Source organism: Trichophyton rubrum (genome assembly GCF_000151425.1).
Source record: "Trichophyton rubrum CBS 118892 genomic scaffold supercont2.10, whole genome shotgun sequence".
Classification (NCBI taxonomy): Eukaryota; Fungi; Ascomycota; class Eurotiomycetes; order Onygenales; family Arthrodermataceae; genus Trichophyton; species Trichophyton rubrum.
In genome coordinates, this window is record NW_003456419.1 from 260,499 (window position 1) to 279,424 (window position 18,926).

Here is an 18,926-nt window from a genome sequence, read left to right on the forward strand (position 1 = left end):
GAATACAGGACATGGAACTGGGAATACATGGCGGCAGTCAAAATCCCCAGGCCCGCCTAGTTTGCCAAAATAGGGGAAAAAAAAAGGCCGGTTGCCATAGGCTTTTGTTTCTCTGGAACCATGGATTTTAGCTTCTTACGATCAACCTTGAAGCCAGTCGTTGGGTAGCTCGAAAGCCAGTGAATTCCTCCTGTGAGTCGTCTCAGACCGGTCAATTTCTCGGCTGCAAACTGCTCAACTCTCATCTTTGCTATTTTGCTGTTATTGGAATATTCGGGGTTTAAAATAACGAAGGCAGATGGCTCGTCCATTTGTGTGTCGTAGTTTCGAGTACCAACGACCACTACATTGGCAACAGCTGGATGTTCAAATATCACAGACTCAAGTTCACTGGCGGAAACGTGAGATTCATGGCCTTCACCAACCTTCAGGAGTTCCTTAATACGGTCTATGATGTAGAAGTTGCAATTCTCGTCGAGTTGGCCGTAATCTTTGATGTGGAACCAGCCCTCATAATCAAAGTCCTGGTTTGCGGCCTCGTTGTCCTTGTAACCGCTGTACCTTGCAAGCTTGTTACGGACGAGGATTTCTCCCTCTTCCCCTATACCACATTCTTCCCCAGTTTCCGTATTGATAACCTTGGCCTGGATTCCATTTACCAAGGTTTCACTTGACCCAGGCTTTTTGGTCGACTCATCCAACTGGATAGCTGGAAGCATGGTCTCCGATGTTGCCCATTCTAGCGTCAAGTGAACTCCTCCAAAGTTATCTGAGATTGTACGGCGTAGGTTTTCATGGATTGGTGCTCCCGCAGTCAGCATCCACTTCACACTCCTCACATCGACGCCGCTAAAATCACATCGTAGCGGCTAGTGGGGGAGTGATGAAGAGGAAGGTGATACGATGACGTTCAATGACTCCAATATTAGATTCATCAAGGGTGCCATCTGCAAGAACCACTGGGATACTCAATATGATGTTCAACCCCATCAACTTAGCATTAATGAAGAACCCAAGGGACAGAGGTGACAGCCAGACATCATTATCAGGGTCTGTGTTATCGGGAATTGTTTTCTTTGTGGCTTCCATTGTGGCAATGAAGGTCATTTTCCATCTATTAAACGTAGAGCGAAAATACCATGAGTAAGAAAAGCGGGAAGCTTCGGTATCACTCAACAACACCTTAGTATTAGTTTTGTTCAAATCATTCTCAGCCCTTGCCTTAAAACGCTTCCGGAGGGCAATCAGTTTCGTTGTAAGGAGGAACGTGAGGCAAGTGATTATGTTAGCTAATTGATACAATGAATCCGCATGGGTGTAGGAGTAACTATTTCGGCTGAATGTTGAAGGGGTATTAGCATCGAACTGGCTGAGGTACAGAATTTTTACTGATATTAAGAAAAAAATAATCTGACTCTGGTGGTGTGCCTCAGACCTGATATGGTCCCGAAAGTTCCAACATACCCACAATAGCATTGTATTAGGATTCTATAGCAATAACAAGCCGTGGAAAATTGGTTCCTTTAACGCCAATAACGAGAAAAATATCTCACAAATTGGCAGCGTAGTTAGGTCAATGCCGCAGGCCGAATCGACGTTGCAGTATTGCAGTAGCATTCTAGCCGTCAAAGCACTAAATGGAGTCTCGAGTCGTTATACCTTGTTCTCTCGTTTCCTTCCGTCCACTGTTTCATACATCTACAAACAGGAGGCCTTAGTTGCCCTCTCCCCTATCATTGCTGCTGCGGCGGTCATAATCAAGGCCTTTCTCCTTCTACTGCCCCCGCGCACAATTCATCCCCATCTATCACCATCCGTAGGGGTGTAAGACTAAATGGTACACCAGATGGCCGGCCTAGCCCTCCTCAGCTAAGATAATAACGGAGGCCCTAGGCCCATGCTTGATGAGCGCCAGTGATACAATCGACTACTACGGAGGACATCGAACCGCAAGAGGTCACAATAGCAAATACAGTACCCGAGGGCAGCTCAACCTTATTACTCTCCCGTCAGACTCTCACCAATCCAGGCTTGGAGATCCTCAGACAAATAAAAAGGCTAGCCAGCAAAAGAGGGTGCCTTTAAGGGAAAAAGGGGTATAGTTAGGGGGTATAGGGAGGCACTTCAATTCCATCAATCAACTTAAACGATCAAAATATGCAAAGAAAGAGAAGAAAAGAAGAAAAGAAATAGATAACCAGAGTTTGAATGCATCTGGCTACGACAGAGCCTGTTCAGTTCCCATTCATCCGGGGAATACATACATACAGGTATTGGAAGTCCATCGATTGCCGGATAAACCAGGCCCGGCCCGAAGCCCCTTTTTAAGTCGTGTCGCTTTTTTTTTTTTCTTTCTTTTTATTCTTACCTTACAAGCCAGGTTGCGCTCACTCCGCTCGCTGTAGAGAAAAGGAAATATTCGCTACTTCCTATTAGATTACGAATTAGCTATCAATTAGATATTTCTATTAGCTAAGAATATATATTTCAATTTATTCCCGCCCATTCAACCAATCAACACCACATACCCCTTATGCTTCGCAACGGGGTGGTATTAATTAGTTATCTGAACGGGCCAGTCAGCTTTTTCCTATGAAATTTATGATTGGTTTAATTTTACATAATGAATGTTGTGGGAACGGAATAATGATTTTACAAATCACGCGAACGTCAAATTTTACGGACATATTATATTATATATTATATTATATTATATATTATATTATATTATATATTATATTATATTATATTATATATTATATTATATTATATTATATATTATATTATATTATATTATATATTATATTATATTATATTATATATTATATTATATTATATTATATATTATATTATATTATATTATATATTATATTATATTATATATTATATTATATTATATATTATATTATATTATATATTATATTATATATATATATACAGAGATATTATTTTATTATATACAGAGAAGAGAAAGAGACAGAGACAGAGATACAGAGAAGAGAAGTTGTCGATCACCAAACGTCACCCCATCCTCCACCAGCTCGGCTCTGCGGCCCTGAGATCAGAACTACGTCAATTGCATAGCCCTAGGTGGGATGTTGTGTCACTGATTATATCTAGTTTGAGAGATTGGCCTTTTGTTTGGTGTGTCTAATGTTTTAATGCAACCAACTGTTTACAAATAGGAGCTTTTTATCAACGCTATCTCTAAATGCTGTCAATGCTAATATGGCAGGCATTTTAGGGTGCTTTGATTTCATTTGTTTCTCATCAAAAGAAAAAAAATGCAAGCTTACCGCCAGTTCAAATAATGAGTGGCCAAATGGTATATAAGCAAACGAAAAATATACGAATACCAATACCCCGGGTAAAGCTATCTGTCTCTCCAGTCGGCTTCTAGATTCACCCTTGCACAAGCCAGGATAATTCTGGTCAGTGGTGTAAGGGTGGCAAGATCCAGCTGGCCTGCATCATCTATCTCCACAAGCTTCTGCAGCGTGGGGGCTGGACGTACTAGCTGGGTATCTTCCCGGCATATCTGCCACTGGGTCTCATTGCTCGCCCTCCATGTTTTCTCTGTGGTGGAAGAGGCATCTGGAAGATGAGGGCGTCGTCTAAAGGCTCAAAATAATCGAAGTGAAATCTGCGATATTTTGCTGCTAGAACATTGATTAAGTTGACAAAAAATATACATCGTCGCAGTGACTCAGCGAATTTCCAGCGAGTCCAGTCGGTCTCTGTGTCCGAGGTGACGGCTTCTTTATATGTACACAGTCGACGAGTCATCTATCAAAACTTTGTGAGCGACCCTAGCTGCCACAAAAAGATTTCTTCGAAATGTGAAGGATGGAAGAATATGGGATGTTCCTTTAATAAAAATGAAATATGAAACTCGGCCGCCAGTCCTGATCCCGTTTGCGGCCTATCAACTTCAACGGGGCCTGTTGTTGTGCTCCGATCATCTAAGGAGCTGAGGATTTGATAAACGCTAACGGCATGGAGCGCAGCAAGGCACGTTTCCGGCTGATCCACATACAGGTGGAACTCTCGGATCAACTTCTCCCGCTGAGTATTTATCATGGTGTCGATGAAGCTCGAACTCGACTCGACACGGCTTTAGTACGCAGAGGCACAAGCCAGTGCTATACCCAGCGGCTCAGCCATACCTCCCTGTGCACAGCGATACATGCTATGATGGATAAACGGCGACCAAAATCACGTTGAAGGATCTTTTTGGGATAATCGCAAACCCTCTGAGACAGCTCCTCGAAGAGTTCTTCGGTATTACTGGTGACCGTACTGGGCCCTGGGAAAAAGTTGTTTGCAAAAAAATCCCCGTCGCAGCTAAAGTCGCCATTGGGAGACAGCCCTAGCCCTATTGACGATGAAGCACCAGATGAAGAAGGCAGTGGCGGAACTTGTGAAAGTGACAGCGGCTTGCCGGGACCAGACAATTTCGGTATATTATGTTGCTCGGGTGTTTGAGAAAAGCACGAGAGCAGCTCACTGGGATATTCTGAGGATAGTCTTCTGGGGGAAAGTCTTCGTTCCATCCCAATGAAGTTGACATTTCGAGGGCAAAAAATGCCCCATCATTGATATTCTGAAGCATGAGATTCGAATTACCGGCCTGCGGACTCCACGGAAAGGTGGCTACAGTGCCACTAATGTCCTGAGAACCAGAAGAGGTGGCAATACTGCCACCACCGTAAGGCATACTTGGAGCAGGGATAATTATATCGTGATCTTCGCTGATCGATGTTGAGTCCTTTGTTATTACTGCGGTATCGTCCTAGCCCACAGCGAGACCAGAATGAACCTCGATTAACGACTGATTCAACCCAAAAGGTCTTCTCTTGCACTCTACACAAACTTAAAAAGCGAGCAGAGTAACATACTTGGTGCACCCGTGCAGTGGGTGGGTAGTGACATGCTATCTGTGATTGAACACAGCGACTACATGCTGGGCGAGTCAAGCAACATCGCAACTTTTTCTGTGCGCAGGTTTTCGCAAGACTTTCGCTTTGCGACTCTCTCATGATTAGCAGATTTGAGACAACGGCGTCGGTGCCGGTCTCGAAGATCGCCTAGATGTTGGAGTTAGCACTTTGGACCCGGCAGTTGGGAGAAATTGAGAAAGGAGAAGGCTTGTATACGCCGGCGGTAGGACTTGTTGCATTGATGGCATCTGAAATCTCCATCGGCTACAACAGCAGCCGCAACAGAGTCCATATCTCTCGGAGACAGCCTGTGTTCCAGACGGAGAGCAAACCAACCGGGTCAGCCTGGGTGTCAAAGACACGATAGTTCAACTCTTGTCCATAGAGTACAGCTATTTTGTCTAGGATAGTTACTAGCTTTGGCTCTTCGGCTCTTTCAATTTCTCGAGTCACCTTTATTCTCAACCACTTTGGTGCACCTGACTTGCGTAAAAATCAGGCCTTGGATCGAGGATCAATGTATCTATGAGGACCTGCGAGTCCTTCGTCCTATGAGAGCAAAAGTGATAATTGTTGGTAAGCTCGGCTGGATGTCCGAGCCTCCCTTCCTGCTATTCCTAAACACCACGTCAGAATGGATTGATGATGCTCACGATCATCAGGATCTGGGATGCAGTTGATTCGCATAAAAACCACTGGAGGAGTGCTATATTCCTTTTTACATATGCACATCTTTTTTTGTGCTGGCCTGTTCCGGGTGGTGAATGCCTGTCTTTATCCGCCACTCGTCCTTCACGCTCCCATTAACTGGAGTGCTAGGGCTGTCTTACTCGCATGCCGCCTCGAGAGAGGCTGGGATAGATTTGGCTCTTGCTTGGCTATATCAAAAGTTTTCTCGTATATGCACGGAGAATACCACGGAGCCATATCCATGGGCCCGTCGTATATCAGTACAATGGGACGAAACGTGTCTATGTCGTCATCAGAATGATGTATGGAGTACACGGCTTGATGCACGACGCAAGATGCAATAATATATGGCCCAGCTACATTTACTTTACCTATCCCTGTGGCACGGCAGTGTCGGAAATAAGATTACAACTCTACGGCAGTGCAGCCAGGTTGAATGTGGGAATTTTATGGTTTTGCTCTACTCACGTTCGAGAATAAAATAAACGCCTGAAGAACTTCCACTTCGACGGAGGATTAAAAATGGATCCAGCTTCGGCCTGAGGGCCTTAAAATGAGTTCCTACTTATTTCCATCCGATATATATCCAGATTCTACGTCGACACTAGCCATCACGCATGTCGTCTCTTTGGGTACAGGGGTTGGCTGTTAGTCTCATTCTACCTGGCAATGTCACTACTCTTATGCGCTTATGGTGCGGAGAACTGTCAACTTGGTCTATATGAAATGATTTCGATTGCATGTTTCTCTGTGTCGTTCAAATAACTTAAGAATATAAAAATGAAACCAGCAACTAGAAGGTTATTGACAGAAATTTATGGTAAGATATTATTTCCTCCTCTCACAGTGAAAACATATAAAAAAAGGATTCAAGGCTAACCGACGGTTAGATACTATTTCCTGCAGCCGCCTGGTACTTTGCATCAATGTGTTGTGCGAAATCAACGAATCCACGAACAACAGTCAAACCCTGCAGGTATGACAGTCGTGGATCACAGAGACTTCGATAATTCGTGCCGAGTTTCTCCTCTGATCCCATGTCCGAGCCGTCAACGCACTCGGTAACAAACTCTCCGGTTTGTTCGAGATGGAGCCCTCCAAGGGTAGAGCCGTTCTCCCTGTGGACCCGGTAGTATGTCGTTGCCTCCCGGAGGATAGAACTGATATGGCGTGTCTTATGTCCCGAGCTGGCAGTGCAAGTATTACCGTGGCATGGATCACACATCCAAAGTGGTCTGTGGCCAGACTTGTGGACGGCCTGGATCAGGGGTGGGAGAACGGTTTCAACCTTGTCCGCTCCAAATCGAGTGATAATAGTGATGCGGTCAATATGATCCTGATCTTGAGCGTTGGGGCAGATGCAGTTCAGCAGTTCTACCAATGTTTCTCCAGTCATGGTAGGCCCAACCTTGATTCCTATGGGGTTTCGCAGTCCACGCCCGTATTCGACATGGCCACCGTCAAGCTGTCGAGTTCTCTCGCCGATCCAAATAAATGAGGCAGAGGTATTGTACCGGCCGTCAGTTGAGGAGCTTTCAAGAGGCAGATGAAGGGCCTCGTGTGATGTATAAATTGTTCCACCATTGGCTCTCTTAGTCACCCCCTCCTCACCGCCAGCGGGAGTGGATGGAAACAAGCCCATGGGTGGTGTGGAGAGCGCATCTGGCCCGCGCATGAGGTTCAGAGTAGCCTGGGAGTGGAAGTATCCAAGCAACAGTCTGTGAGGATCGGGCTGGCGCTCAGAGAGCTCTGGTCCATTGACATTGTGGCCTCGGAATGTTGGGACCTCAGTTCCATCAGGTAGGGTTTCCCACAGAGAAGAACGAGGCTTAGCATACTGACCAGCGATTCTCCCAACTGTAGCCACAGGTCGATTGAGCCCTTGGGACAGGATATGAGATTGCTCTTCGAGAAGTCTGATCTTCTGGTTGACGATGTGAGGACGCACGTCATGGAAGCTCTCGGCACAGTCACCTCCCTGTAAAACGAATGACTTTCCAGGTGCTGCTTCTGCGAATTGGCTTCGGGCAGCTTCAATTTCCTCGGGAGTGATCAGAGGCGGTAGATTTGCGATTGTATTGCAAACATCCTGCAGCACCTTGGGGTCCTTGTACTGGACTTCTTGGATGATGGTATTCTTGGTAGTCCATGAGGTCGGGCTCCAAGAATCGTTAGACCTGGGTGAGTGGACCATAACTTTCTCCTTTGCTGCGGTATTGCCAAACATAATGGCTGACTTCTGGGTTGATGCAATCATGGTGAGCTGCAGGCAGGACAGTTGATAATTGATATCGATGTCTAACGTTTTGGTATCTGATTTCCAGTGGTCAGTGCTGGATAGCTATTGATTGATACTTGTTACGTTTTCTCGATGGCTAACAATATTCCTGGAATGCTGTTCGCACTGGATACTTTATATAACCAGAGTGGGCCTCTCTTAGGCCGTTATCCAGCGAAATGGTCGATTCGGAGATAATCTGGCACGGCGGTTACCTGTCGACCTGCATAGCCGTGTTAATATGTCTCTTTGAGAGTCTTAGGGGATGAGCTAGAATGCATCGACCACAAATAAAGCTGCATTTGGGCCCGTGTAATGCAACAATTCATCCCTCATGGCAATCGGACAGAGCTAAGGAACACGTTGAATGAGCCTCCTACTTTGTCGCTACAGCCATACTATCGGGAGGAACTGGATAGTGTACATGCACAATAAATACTGGTACCATTCGGAAGATAGCCGGGTATTTGGATTTGATCCTGACACCACTGGAGCGGGAGTATTTCCTTGCGTTCGAGGCACAATTTGTTGAAAGGAACTTGGAGGAGGTAAAAGGAAGTCCTCGATCGATGCCATGTGTATGTGCTTATACATGCTGTGTCTTTCGGTCAGTTCTTTGAGATATAGCCTCTAAAGCTATATTTGGGTTGTTAAGGCAATATCACATCTGCTATCTACTTTTCTTACAGCATATGTATTCCCCGAATGCATGTATTGCCTGCGGAAAAAGTGGGAAGCACTTCCAATCCTCTAAAGAGGATAGATTCATTCTATCAAAGACTATGCTTTATTATGGATACCCTCCGCTCTCCTTAGCGATGCCCCAAAGGTATTTTGCTCTCCCCAACCGAAGACAAACAGGAAGCACGAAGCATGAGAGCACGCTAGCAAAGTGAACGGCTGGACCATGAACGGTTTGTAATTAACTTTGATAGATGCTTTGGTGTCAATACTTGTTATGTTTACTCGCAGGAGAAGTGGGCGCCTGTTGAGGGTCATTATACAGTCACTCGAACGCTTTCGCAGAGAGCTCGATAGCCAAGTAACTTTCCTTTACTCCGTAACCACCTTCTCACTGACCAGGAAATGCCATTGATAGCTTCAGGGGGAAAGCTGGACCAGACTCATGGTTTACAATCTAACAAAATACCACCTCGCTGATGATTCTAGAAGCCTGACTAGCTTGGTAGAGGCTGATAAGCAAGTGAGTCCTGTGGAAGAACTCCGTAATTTACCCTATGCCTGCGTTCACCTCCATCTCAGCAGGCAGTGCTGGAGTTGTCAGCTCACGAGTCAAATATCCTATTAATTTCACAATACAACTCACCATAATCGCTTAATATGGTGCCATGTTTGCTTCATTAGAGCTTCGTAGTGCAAAATAGTGGTAATAGTAAGGGTTTCTCGTCTGGCTATTCGGCATCCCTGGCGATACTAGCTCTCGCCTATTATCTCGCCCGAGCCAGCGGCCCATCGACAGGGGTCAGGGGTAAACCAACCACGGACCAAACATGGCGTGTCCGGGGCTGCCGGATGACTGGCAGCGATGGGGATCTTATTCCCCGCGGGGGAAACATGCAGGCTGGAGCAGAGGCGAGTCAGTCCAGTCAGCCTCTCTGGGAGTCCCTCGAGTCGGCCGCATCACCCGACGGCCACCATCTCAGCTCGCAGGACGTTCTCATCGTTTGAATGAATGCCCCGGCCATGAATTCACCTAGACTGGTTCGTTAGTTACCTTCCCAGGGTGTATCCATATTAGTTATCTGCTTTGCAATACTGTTAACTATTCTTTTTTTCTTGTATATAGTATATCTGGCCAAATGCAACGGGGGAAGTGGGCTGAGTCTTGCTCCATCACAGGCAAGATCGCCGTCTCCGGCCTCCTAGATGGAGAAATTGCTCTTCCGTTTCGTTTCTGACTTTCGTCCCCTTGCAATCCAAGCTGTCACGCTAAAAGCTTGGTTTTTGCCTGTCGACGGCCGGAGATTGGATGGCGGATGGCTCGCAACTGACTTGGCTCGATGACGGACGGATGCCCAAACCCAGGTCGTGCTTGTGAAAAGCAAACAAGGCGCCAAAGGGCAGATCATTTCTTGCAGCCAGCGGGAGGACAGCCAGCTCGTGCGACCTCTCTCGCCCATGATGTGTATGATGAATGACCTCCTCTGGTGGGTGATACGCCAACTTCTGCGATCTGAGATCAGGTTCGCCTTCCTCCCCCCATACGAGGCGGAGGAATGGTCCCCTCTTCGTGTCTGGCCCTTGACCTTGACCATGCCGTGGCTGGGGTCATTTTCTCGTTCGCTTCAGCAGTGCAATCATGCAATAATCATCCCAGGGGCGGGTAGCAAAGGAGATGATATAACCTTGGTGGCAGTTAATATTGATAAACGTAAAACGATGCAGCCCTGACTGACATCGGCGGCCTGCCGTTCTCTTTCTCCTCTTCCGGCCAGGTCCAGCTGCAATTCGAGTGAGGGTCGGACGGGGATAAGCCTGAACTCGTTCGTATTAAATGTTTCCTGTGCTGTTGATACCAGCCAAACCGCATGGCCCACAAGTGCGTTGCTGGCAGCGAGCAGGATGGACGGATCAGCCCTTCTTCCCCCACAAGGGACACGGGGAAGGGACACGAGAACAACGGCCGGCAAGGGCGAGACGCAGAGATATAAAAAGCCGATGGCCTGCTGCCTCCCGGGGCCGTTGGGGAAGGGCTCTGACTCTGCTTGCTCTCCAGAGGCCTGACTAGTTACTCGTTGATTGTGATTGCTCGACAGCAGCATGAAGTTCGCCAGCTGCTTCATCCAGGGCGCTGCCCTCGCCCTCCTCGCGGGCATGGGCTCGACCTTTGGCTTCGCCGGCTCCAAGCTGGGCAAAGACATGCACGACGCTGTCATGATGGGCTACAGCTCGGATCTGGCCTTGGATCCAGGGCATTTCAAGGCTGTGATGGACAGCCCCAAGTTTGGCAGCCCCCAGGCAGAGACCGTTGACGTAGGGAGCCCCCTTTTTTGCTGTGGACGTATATATATGGATTCCAGACTGACAGCCGGGTTTAGATGCCAATTGACCACAAGAGCAACAAGACGGGCACCTACAAGCATCGGTTCTGGATCAACGAGCAGGACTACAAACCAGGCGGCCCCGTCTTTGTGTTCGACTGTGGTGAGGCCGCTGGCCAGAGATATGCAGACAGATACCTCTTCAACGAGACCAACTTCTTCAGGCAGCTGACCAAGAAGTTCCACGGCATTGGAATCATCTTTGAGCACCGGTACGTCTTGTCTACGCTGTTTTTATACCTGGTGTTGGACGTAAAGCTGACAACGCTGAAGATACTATGGGGAGTCGACCCCCTTCCCGGTCACCGTCAAGACCCCCCCAGAGCACTTCCAGTATCTCAACAACGACCAGGCTCTCGCTGATTTGCCCTACTTCGCAAAGGAATTCAAGCGCAAGGCGTTCCCTAACAATGACCTGAGGCCCAATGCCACTCCCTGGGTCATGGTCGGCGGCTCGTACCCCGGCATGCGGTCTGCTTTCACCCGTGACAGATACCCAGAGACCATATACGCCTCCTGGGCTTCCTCAGCTCCTGTGCAGGCCCAGATCGACATGGCCGTCTACTACGAGCAGGTCTACAGGGGCCTTGTTGCCTACGGCTGGGGCAACTGCACCAAGGACATCCGCGCTGCCTACAGATACATCGACCGCCAGCTCTCCCGGAACGACACCGCGGCCGCCATCAAGAAGCTCTTCTTGGGCGAGGGAGCCGAGCAAGCCAGCAACGGAGACTTCACTGCGGCCCTCATCGTTGCCTACGCTGGCTGGCAGTCCTCCGGCGCCGACGGCCAGGTCGGCAAGTTCTGCAACTGGCTCGAGGTCGACCCCAAGACCAATAAGACCGCCCCGGCTGAGGGATGGGCTCCCACGCTCGGAGACAAGGCCATGGCCGAACGCTTCGCTGCCTGGCCTACGCTCGCCGAGATGGTCAACGCCAATGCCATGACCAACTGCAAGCAGACCGACAAGTCGAAGCCCCTGGAGTGCAAGCTCGACAAGCCCAGCGAGGACCCGGACTTCATCAGCTGGATCTGGCAGTACTGCAGCGAATGGGGCTACTATCAGACCGTCAACTACCCCCAGCACCCGATCCTCTCCAAATACCAGACCATCAAGTACAACCAGGACTTCTGCTACCGTCAGTTCCCTACCGGCGTCAAGAGCGGATACCTGCCCGTCAAACCGCAGACCGAGAAGACCAACCGTGCCACCAAGGGCTGGAATATGCGCCCATCCAACGTCTACTGGAGCGGTGGCCAGTACGACCCCTGGAACACCCTATCTCCGCTGTCCACCGAGCCCTTTGCTCCTCGCGTCAAGGTCTCTCAGGAGATTCCCAAGTGCAATGTGTCCACCGGTCCCAGGACGATCTTTGGCTACCTAATCCCCAACGCTCAGCACGTCTATGACTTCCGCACCTACTTCAAGCCCGGCGAGGTTTCCAGAAATCTCTTCCACTCAGCCTTGGAGGAATGGCTTCCCTGCTTCAAGAAGCATTGAATGATCGGTATGATATCAGAAATGAAAAATGATTAATGTCTGGATGAGTTATCCCAACGGATTAAAAACTGTGTATATAAATCCACCCTAGCATATCATATATAAATATAACTATACGTGTCTTCTTTCCAAGCAGCCTGCGAGGTGCCTCTCCCTAAACAAGGGCCATTAGCTTCTGGGGCTCTTGAGCCAGATGTCAACCAATATCTCAATGCAAGAATAGCAGGAGAAGTAATGGTAGCACCAATCTACCAAACAAAGGGACAGTGCCACTGTCGAGACAGAAAGACAAGGTAGGTCAAAGCAGTATCCAGGATGGCATCATAGATGGGATCTAATAATCCTGGATAGCCGAAGCAATCAATATACCAATTCTAGGGAATGCAGACTCCAGACACCAACTTAATATGCACTACAGCTCAACCCTATAGCAGCGGAATACAGCAATGTCACAGAAGTTCTTCGCACCTGCGTTCTAAATACAACTGCCGGTTACTCGCGAGTCATGAGCTTAGAACCTGAGCATCTCTCGCTCGTAAACAATGCCCCCCTTAGCTAGCTTTGAGCCACCTACGAATGCGAATGGATCAACCCGACGGCAACCAGCACAACCGACGAAAGCCAAAGGATTAGAAGACCAACCGTATGTAATATCCCGATGCGTATTGGCTTCTCTACGAGAGAATATGCCACGTGTATGCGGCTTTGTGATATTCGCGGCCAAATATAGGATATGTCGTTGCCCTATAGTAGGGGAGATCGCAGGAAGACCCTTCCACCTAACCAGTCATCTACCATCCAATAACCTCTGCGTACTATAGAGTAAAAGTTCAGCTCACTCGATGGCCCTTTCACGGCAGATGCCGCACATGCTGCGTTGTAGTTACATGCATCAAGGTGAAGGATGGTTTATCCTTTCTGGTTCGCCCGACCCGTACAAAGACCACCAGCAAGTCCTATGCTTCACAGACGCAGCAAAACAGCGCACAGGAAGATACCCAGGCTTCTCCGACTCATTAACGACTGAGAAAGATGGCCGGTCTCTAGGATACCATCCGAAAGAAAGGAGAGGGCGAGGGATCGATGACTGTGATGTGATCGCCATGCCCTGGGTTTCACAACATCTCGGCACTCACAGGCAGGCAGGCCGAATCCTTCTCATATCACAATAGCGGTTAACACGTCCTTCTTGTCCCTCATGAAGGAATGTTAAGGCGAATTTCGGGCTGGAAGGGCAGTGATTGGGTATATGGCGGCCTAGGCCTGTATGCCATGCGCTTTCCGGCACCAGCTCTTGCATATGTCCGCGTGGGACAATGGCCAGGATGAAATGCGGTCTAGTACAAAGTACACACTGTGAACTGCCGGCAGAGGAGACTGTGTTGACTGGCTGTCCTGGATTCGACAGGAGAGCAAGCTTGCATGGACATGGCTGGGGATATAACTAGTTGCCCTGATCTCCTTGACCGTTGACGCCGGAGCTCCTGAGGCTGCGATACTGGTCACTGATATAGTCACGCATTGCACAGGTGGTTTTTGCAATCTGGGCTTTATATATTTGAAGCTCTGCTTGTGCCGTAGATATTGGTGATATCAGTTGGTTAATTAGTCCATCAGTTCAACAAGCAATCAAGCCTGTAACTAAATGGTACCATAAAATCGCATCAAATACATCCGTACGCCCCGACGAAGGATGAGCTGCCCTTGTATATTTTTATTTTTATTTTTATTTTTATTTTTATTTTTATTATTTTTATTTTTATTTTTATTTTTATTTTTATTATTTTTATTTTTATTTTTATTTTTATTTTTATTATTTTTATTTTTATTTTTATTTTTTTTTTTTTTAGTAGAATATTTTGTCCATGGTTGACCAATTTCGCTCTCCCACAAGTCAGGATTCTCCTAATTTCTTCAACGGCCAGCAGCCCCTGATACAAGCCTGGAGACCGCCTGTATCACATTCACACCACGATGCTTCTATGCTCCAGGCTGCAACCTCTATCAAAGACGAGAAGACATGCACGAAGCTACCAACGAGTCACCGAGGCGACAGAAATATTAGATAGAGGGCCAGGAATCGTGAATATCAACCGCAAAAAGGGGACAGGAGCCAGCAATGCTCGAAGGAAACAGGCAGATAAAACACTTCAACGAGCCTCGATGACTGCAGATACCGCAACTTCGACTAATTATGGCTATTAATAACTAGCGAAAAGATGGCTGGTTACACACAGACTGTCAGCATGTAGCCCGAATCTGAAGAAAGCAGCCAATGTGCGGACGCTGCCAGAGCCCTTCGGCTGATGTCGTGCAGGAGACTCTGCTCGAGAGATCTTTCAAACAAGGCTGGCGGAGGGTAACTATCCTAACTAGTTATCCGCCTGCATGAATCCATACCTGCTTCCCGCTGTCTTCTTGACGGGCCCTACGTTTATCTACCTGGCATGGACGTTTATGGCTACCAACGAGGGCCAACTCCCGCGGTATCTCTGGCGGTACGGATTCTCAGGGTGCTCTTTACTTAGACCCAGAGTTACAGCCGTTAGTTATAGGACGGTACTGACTTGGCTCTTTTCTTTTTACATATGCGAGGTTGTACGAGCTGCTTCGCTGTATAGTCATGTCGTGGTTAAATACTTTCGTACTTTCGAGCGCTAACCAGACTGACTCGGGCTTCCTCCACGAGCTGATGACATGAAGGTCAGACAGGCCTCAGGAACAGAGCATAGCCCAGAAGCCCTTCTCTGCCATGATGCTGTTGGATATAAGAAATGCAGCGCCCACATGGGGACCAACAGCTGGCAGCCTTTCTTCTTTCCCTGGCCCCGAATTTTCATCTTCCTCCCATGGAACAAGCAAACACAAGGCTGAAAACGATATCTATCCCCTTCAAAGAGCTGCTTCTTAATATCAAAGCTGGCCCCTTTTTCTCTCTCATACGGATGCTAAGAGACGTGACCTTCTCCTCGCAAACATCTTCATGATCATGTTGCCGGTCCTTTCAAAATCTAATGGTATGGGCTCCAGAAGAAACGCAGATCGTGGTTGCGGCCGCGATCTGTACTCTTCAAGTTCTCATCCGCTCATTTGTGCGTATTGGCGGGACGATGAAATGGTTCCCTACTTTACAGCAACAGACGTGGCATGCCGATGATAGCTGGATGGCTGCCTCTCTCTTCCCCTTGCTACTCCGGACCTTCTGCATGTGCTGGAACTTTTCCCTAGAGAAGCCGCTCTCACAGGAAGATGAAGAGCTGTTTCAAAAGCTTGTCATGACGGCTCGTTTAACCTATGCAATGTTGTAAGTGTGTTGCCCATGTTGGAGAAACGTGAACTTGCAGCTGATTCTACCAACTAGTCTCTGGTGCATGAAGTTATGCCTTCTTCAGTTCTACACCCGACTGGAAACTGGTTCAATTCGAGTTCACAGAGCTATTCAGCTTCTCCGTGCATTTATTTTTTTAACATTAATTATCATCGTCCTTGCGACCTTACTTGAATGTAGGCCCATATATGTGTAAGTTTTCTCCTGTCTACAGGTTGTTAAACCAAGCGCTAGTTATACCCATACTAACAGAAAATTTCCCTTATATAGTGCCTGGAGACCAGAGTATAGCCATCGTGAGTCCAAAATGCACATATTTGTAGCATTATTAGTAACATAAAAGAGTATGTGAAGCTAATTATTGGATATGTATAGATTTGTGTCGAAAGGGAACTGTGAATCTCCTCTGCATGGCATCTTTGAACATAATAACCGACCTCGCTCTCATTTTATTTCCCATACCACTTCTCTGGAGGATGAGTGCTCTCAAATTTCAGACGTAAGTCTTCAGTTATCTTATATTATATTAAGCCACTTCTAACAATAACATACATAGTAAGGTCCAATTAACCCTCCTTTTCCTTGTTGGCACACTGGTAGTGGCAATTACCATCACTAGAATACCCCTAATTCTCAGTCACTCCGTCTCCCAGGAGTCCCGAACTTTGGTATGCCATCGTTGAACCTATACATCCATTTTTAATCGCCATAAGGTGGCTGACTTGGTTTGTAAAACTAGTGGGCTTCAATTGAAATTGTATGTTCGGCTGTCACTGCCAACGCAGCATTCTACTATGCTTTGTGGAAAGAAAGTCAACATCTTGTCTACCGCTGTACCCGCCCTGCGGACCAAGTACCCTCGCAGCTCCGATCTCCAGAAATTTCATCTAGGGCGCTAGGAACTCCTCAAATATGGGTTTCGAGGACTAGCGAATCTACAATGGATTGTAGAGACAGTTTCGACATCGCAGAATATCACCTACAGCTAGCTTTACCTAGCACTTCCTTTTTCTCTCAGTTGGATAAATTGGAGGCGGGAGAGCAGGAAGTGGACAAGGGATAGGGAGCCACTACCTAGGTGGTCATGGCCTTATAATTGCCCTTGGTTCAAAAGATTGGACTTGTTACACTGGCTGTTCCTGGCACCTACTATCTCCCTCCATTTGAAATGTGAAGGCTCAGTGGTAAAGATGAAGAAGATATCGACATTGGCGCCAGGTGGTTTTGCATTGCCCATTACCGGCAGCCAACCAAATCCCAACTACTTCCCGGGGTCTCCAAGTATTGAAGGCAGTATTAGCGCAATTATCAGGTTTCAGTTGGAGGGTATTTAACAACCTGGTTTTTATCATGATGGTTGGCTGATTTCTAGTAGACGATGAAGTACCCTTGTGATATCGAAAGGCGGACTTGTCTCCCAAGTTCCTGTTAATGATTGATGACTGTAGTATATGTTTGTCAAATACTATGCTTGGACAAAGCTGTACAATAGTGATATGTCAACTATTTACGTGGGTACTTGTAATCGGGATCATATAATGGCTCCATAATAACGAAGACATAGAATATCACAATGCACTCTTTGAATATAGCTTGATATACGCAAGTATGTGAAGACACGTCACTTCATTTCTTTAAAGCAGCAAACCTCCGAGCAAGCTCATCTACTTCGGGTATACCTCCAAATTTACTCGCAGTATCCTTTGCGGCAGCTGTATTGCTGGCCTCTGAACGAGCCTCGGAGCCTCCAGAGGCCCCTTGTGTTGACCGTGCTTCGCCATTTTTCGTTTCTGCTGGGTGAGCATCGTTTATTGATATCCCTCCCTGTTCTGCTTCCTGTTTCTCGTCTACATTGATATCACCGTATGGTATCCCATGGCTCCTTGCAATTTCAGTCAAGTAGCTCTCCACTAGTGACTCAGGGGCTTTTCGAACTCGTAGTCTATCCAGTAGAATCTCCGGTAGCTCTACCGGCAGATCGTCATCATCCTGTGCTCTGCTGACAAAATCACTTCCCCAACGTAGGGACAGTTTATTCTTCACTTCTAATAGGCCTGGGACATCACGAGGTATTCGGGCGTAGCAATAGAAAACCACGGCTGCGGAGCGATCAAGCTCCGGGTCTATGTAAACCTCATATTGCTTCTCTGTAGCATCTTCATCATTTCCCTCAGCTTGAACCACTGGTTCATCTGGTGACCGACCTGGTGAGCTCTCCGTGAGATGTTGCGATGAAGAGGCAGGCGCCGAAGAGAAACCGAAGAGGTTCCATATCCCCCAACCACCCCCAGGAGCAGATTTGGAGCCCTCGCCAGCAGGATGTGAGCCAGCCTTACCTCCGCCAGCAAAGGTTTTCAATCTCGCATCCCGTTGTGCCTTGCCCCTGTGCCTCGCTGGCGTTTTATTCTTCTGTCCAAAAGCGAGATGGTCCAGAATATTGGCCCGAACTTGCAGCTGCTCGCAGTGCAGCTCAAGCACCTCAAGGGCCGCTATCAGGTTATCGTTCGAAATAACATCCTCCGTCTTGATACGAGCGAAATCTTCCCGGCCTTCTTTTAACAGCTTTGCAAGCTCTCGATGCTTTGCCTTGGAGTAGCCTTGCCGCTCTTTCTTGAGTTGACGGAGTCGAAAGACGAGTGCCTGAAGTGCAAATATTAAGTCTTGCTGTTGCATATGGAGAACAGAACATTAGCCTGGATTCATAAATGCAGAGAAATATAGAAATCTGAGTAAACGATGCATTTCGGCGATGTGTGGTGGTGCTGGTTGTAAATACAACGACGTCATCGGAGGACTTTGGCGCCGGCCATGCAGAGGAAGAAGAACAGACAACCTACAGTTTGCTTGGGTAACGGCATCTCAGCTAGAAAGAGTACATCATCTCGTAGAATAAAATAAAATAAATACCGTATCTATGGCGTTGCTGTTGTCCACAGTATTGTGCGGTCAAGGAAGAAATGCTTGTAGTTGGCGTTGACGTCGACGTTAACCGCGGGAAACGCTTTTTGCTTGGGAGCGACTTCGGCTCTTTTTTGCATCTTGACTTCAACAACTTCACGCGCCGCCATAGCGCCCAACAGCTACGCCTTAGGTCTTCAAGGAGCTTAGGGGTCTACTCGTCTAGCTA

General features: G+C 47.5%; 6 protein-coding genes across 6 annotated transcripts; 4 read left to right on the forward strand and 2 right to left on the reverse strand.

Annotated features, from left to right (window-relative positions):
• Nucleotides 1-56: 56 nt before the first annotated feature.
• TERG_07462 (uncharacterized protein) lies at nucleotides 57-1,089 on the reverse strand (the record flags this gene model as incomplete). Its single annotated transcript, XM_047748780.1, has 2 exons — nucleotides 57-869; nucleotides 919-1,089. 2 exons carry the CDS (start codon nucleotides 1,087-1,089, stop codon nucleotides 57-59), a joined length of 984 nt encoding a protein of 327 aa, XP_047604769.1.
• Nucleotides 1,090-5,091: 4,002 nt separating this feature from the next.
• On the forward strand, nucleotides 5,092-5,620 carry TERG_12548 (uncharacterized protein; the record flags this gene model as incomplete). Its single annotated transcript, XM_047751494.1, has 2 exons — nucleotides 5,092-5,279; nucleotides 5,440-5,620. The coding sequence occupies 2 exons, from the start codon at nucleotides 5,092-5,094 to the stop codon at nucleotides 5,618-5,620; spliced, it is 369 nt and encodes a 122-aa protein (XP_047607241.1).
• A 173-nt stretch (nucleotides 5,621-5,793) lies between these two features.
• TERG_12549 (uncharacterized protein) lies at nucleotides 5,794-7,140 on the forward strand. The gene has a single exon (XM_047751495.1). The coding sequence runs from the start codon at nucleotides 6,718-6,720 to the stop codon at nucleotides 7,126-7,128; it is 411 nt and encodes a 136-aa protein (XP_047607242.1). The 5' UTR covers nucleotides 5,794-6,717; the 3' UTR covers nucleotides 7,129-7,140.
• Nucleotides 7,141-10,689: 3,549 nt separating this feature from the next.
• On the forward strand, nucleotides 10,690-14,193 carry TERG_07465 (uncharacterized protein; the record flags this gene model as incomplete). Its single annotated transcript, XM_003231797.2, has 3 exons — nucleotides 10,690-10,902; nucleotides 10,968-11,182; nucleotides 11,244-14,193. 3 exons carry the CDS (start codon nucleotides 10,690-10,692, stop codon nucleotides 12,469-12,471), a joined length of 1,656 nt encoding a protein of 551 aa, XP_003231845.1. The 3' UTR covers nucleotides 12,472-14,193.
• A 1,292-nt stretch (nucleotides 14,194-15,485) lies between these two features.
• TERG_07466 (uncharacterized protein) lies at nucleotides 15,486-16,862 on the forward strand (the record flags this gene model as incomplete). Its single annotated transcript, XM_003231798.1, has 6 exons — nucleotides 15,486-15,775; nucleotides 15,833-15,991; nucleotides 16,070-16,095; nucleotides 16,175-16,298; nucleotides 16,356-16,467; nucleotides 16,539-16,862. 6 exons carry the CDS (start codon nucleotides 15,486-15,488, stop codon nucleotides 16,860-16,862), a joined length of 1,035 nt encoding a protein of 344 aa, XP_003231846.1.
• A 563-nt stretch (nucleotides 16,863-17,425) lies between these two features.
• On the reverse strand, nucleotides 17,426-18,657 carry TERG_07467 (uncharacterized protein; the record flags this gene model as incomplete). The annotated part of the gene is made up of 2 exons (XM_003231799.1): nucleotides 17,426-18,463; nucleotides 18,637-18,657. The coding sequence occupies 2 exons, from the start codon at nucleotides 18,655-18,657 to the stop codon at nucleotides 17,426-17,428; spliced, it is 1,059 nt and encodes a 352-aa protein (XP_003231847.1).
• Nucleotides 18,658-18,926: the final 269 nt, after the last annotated feature.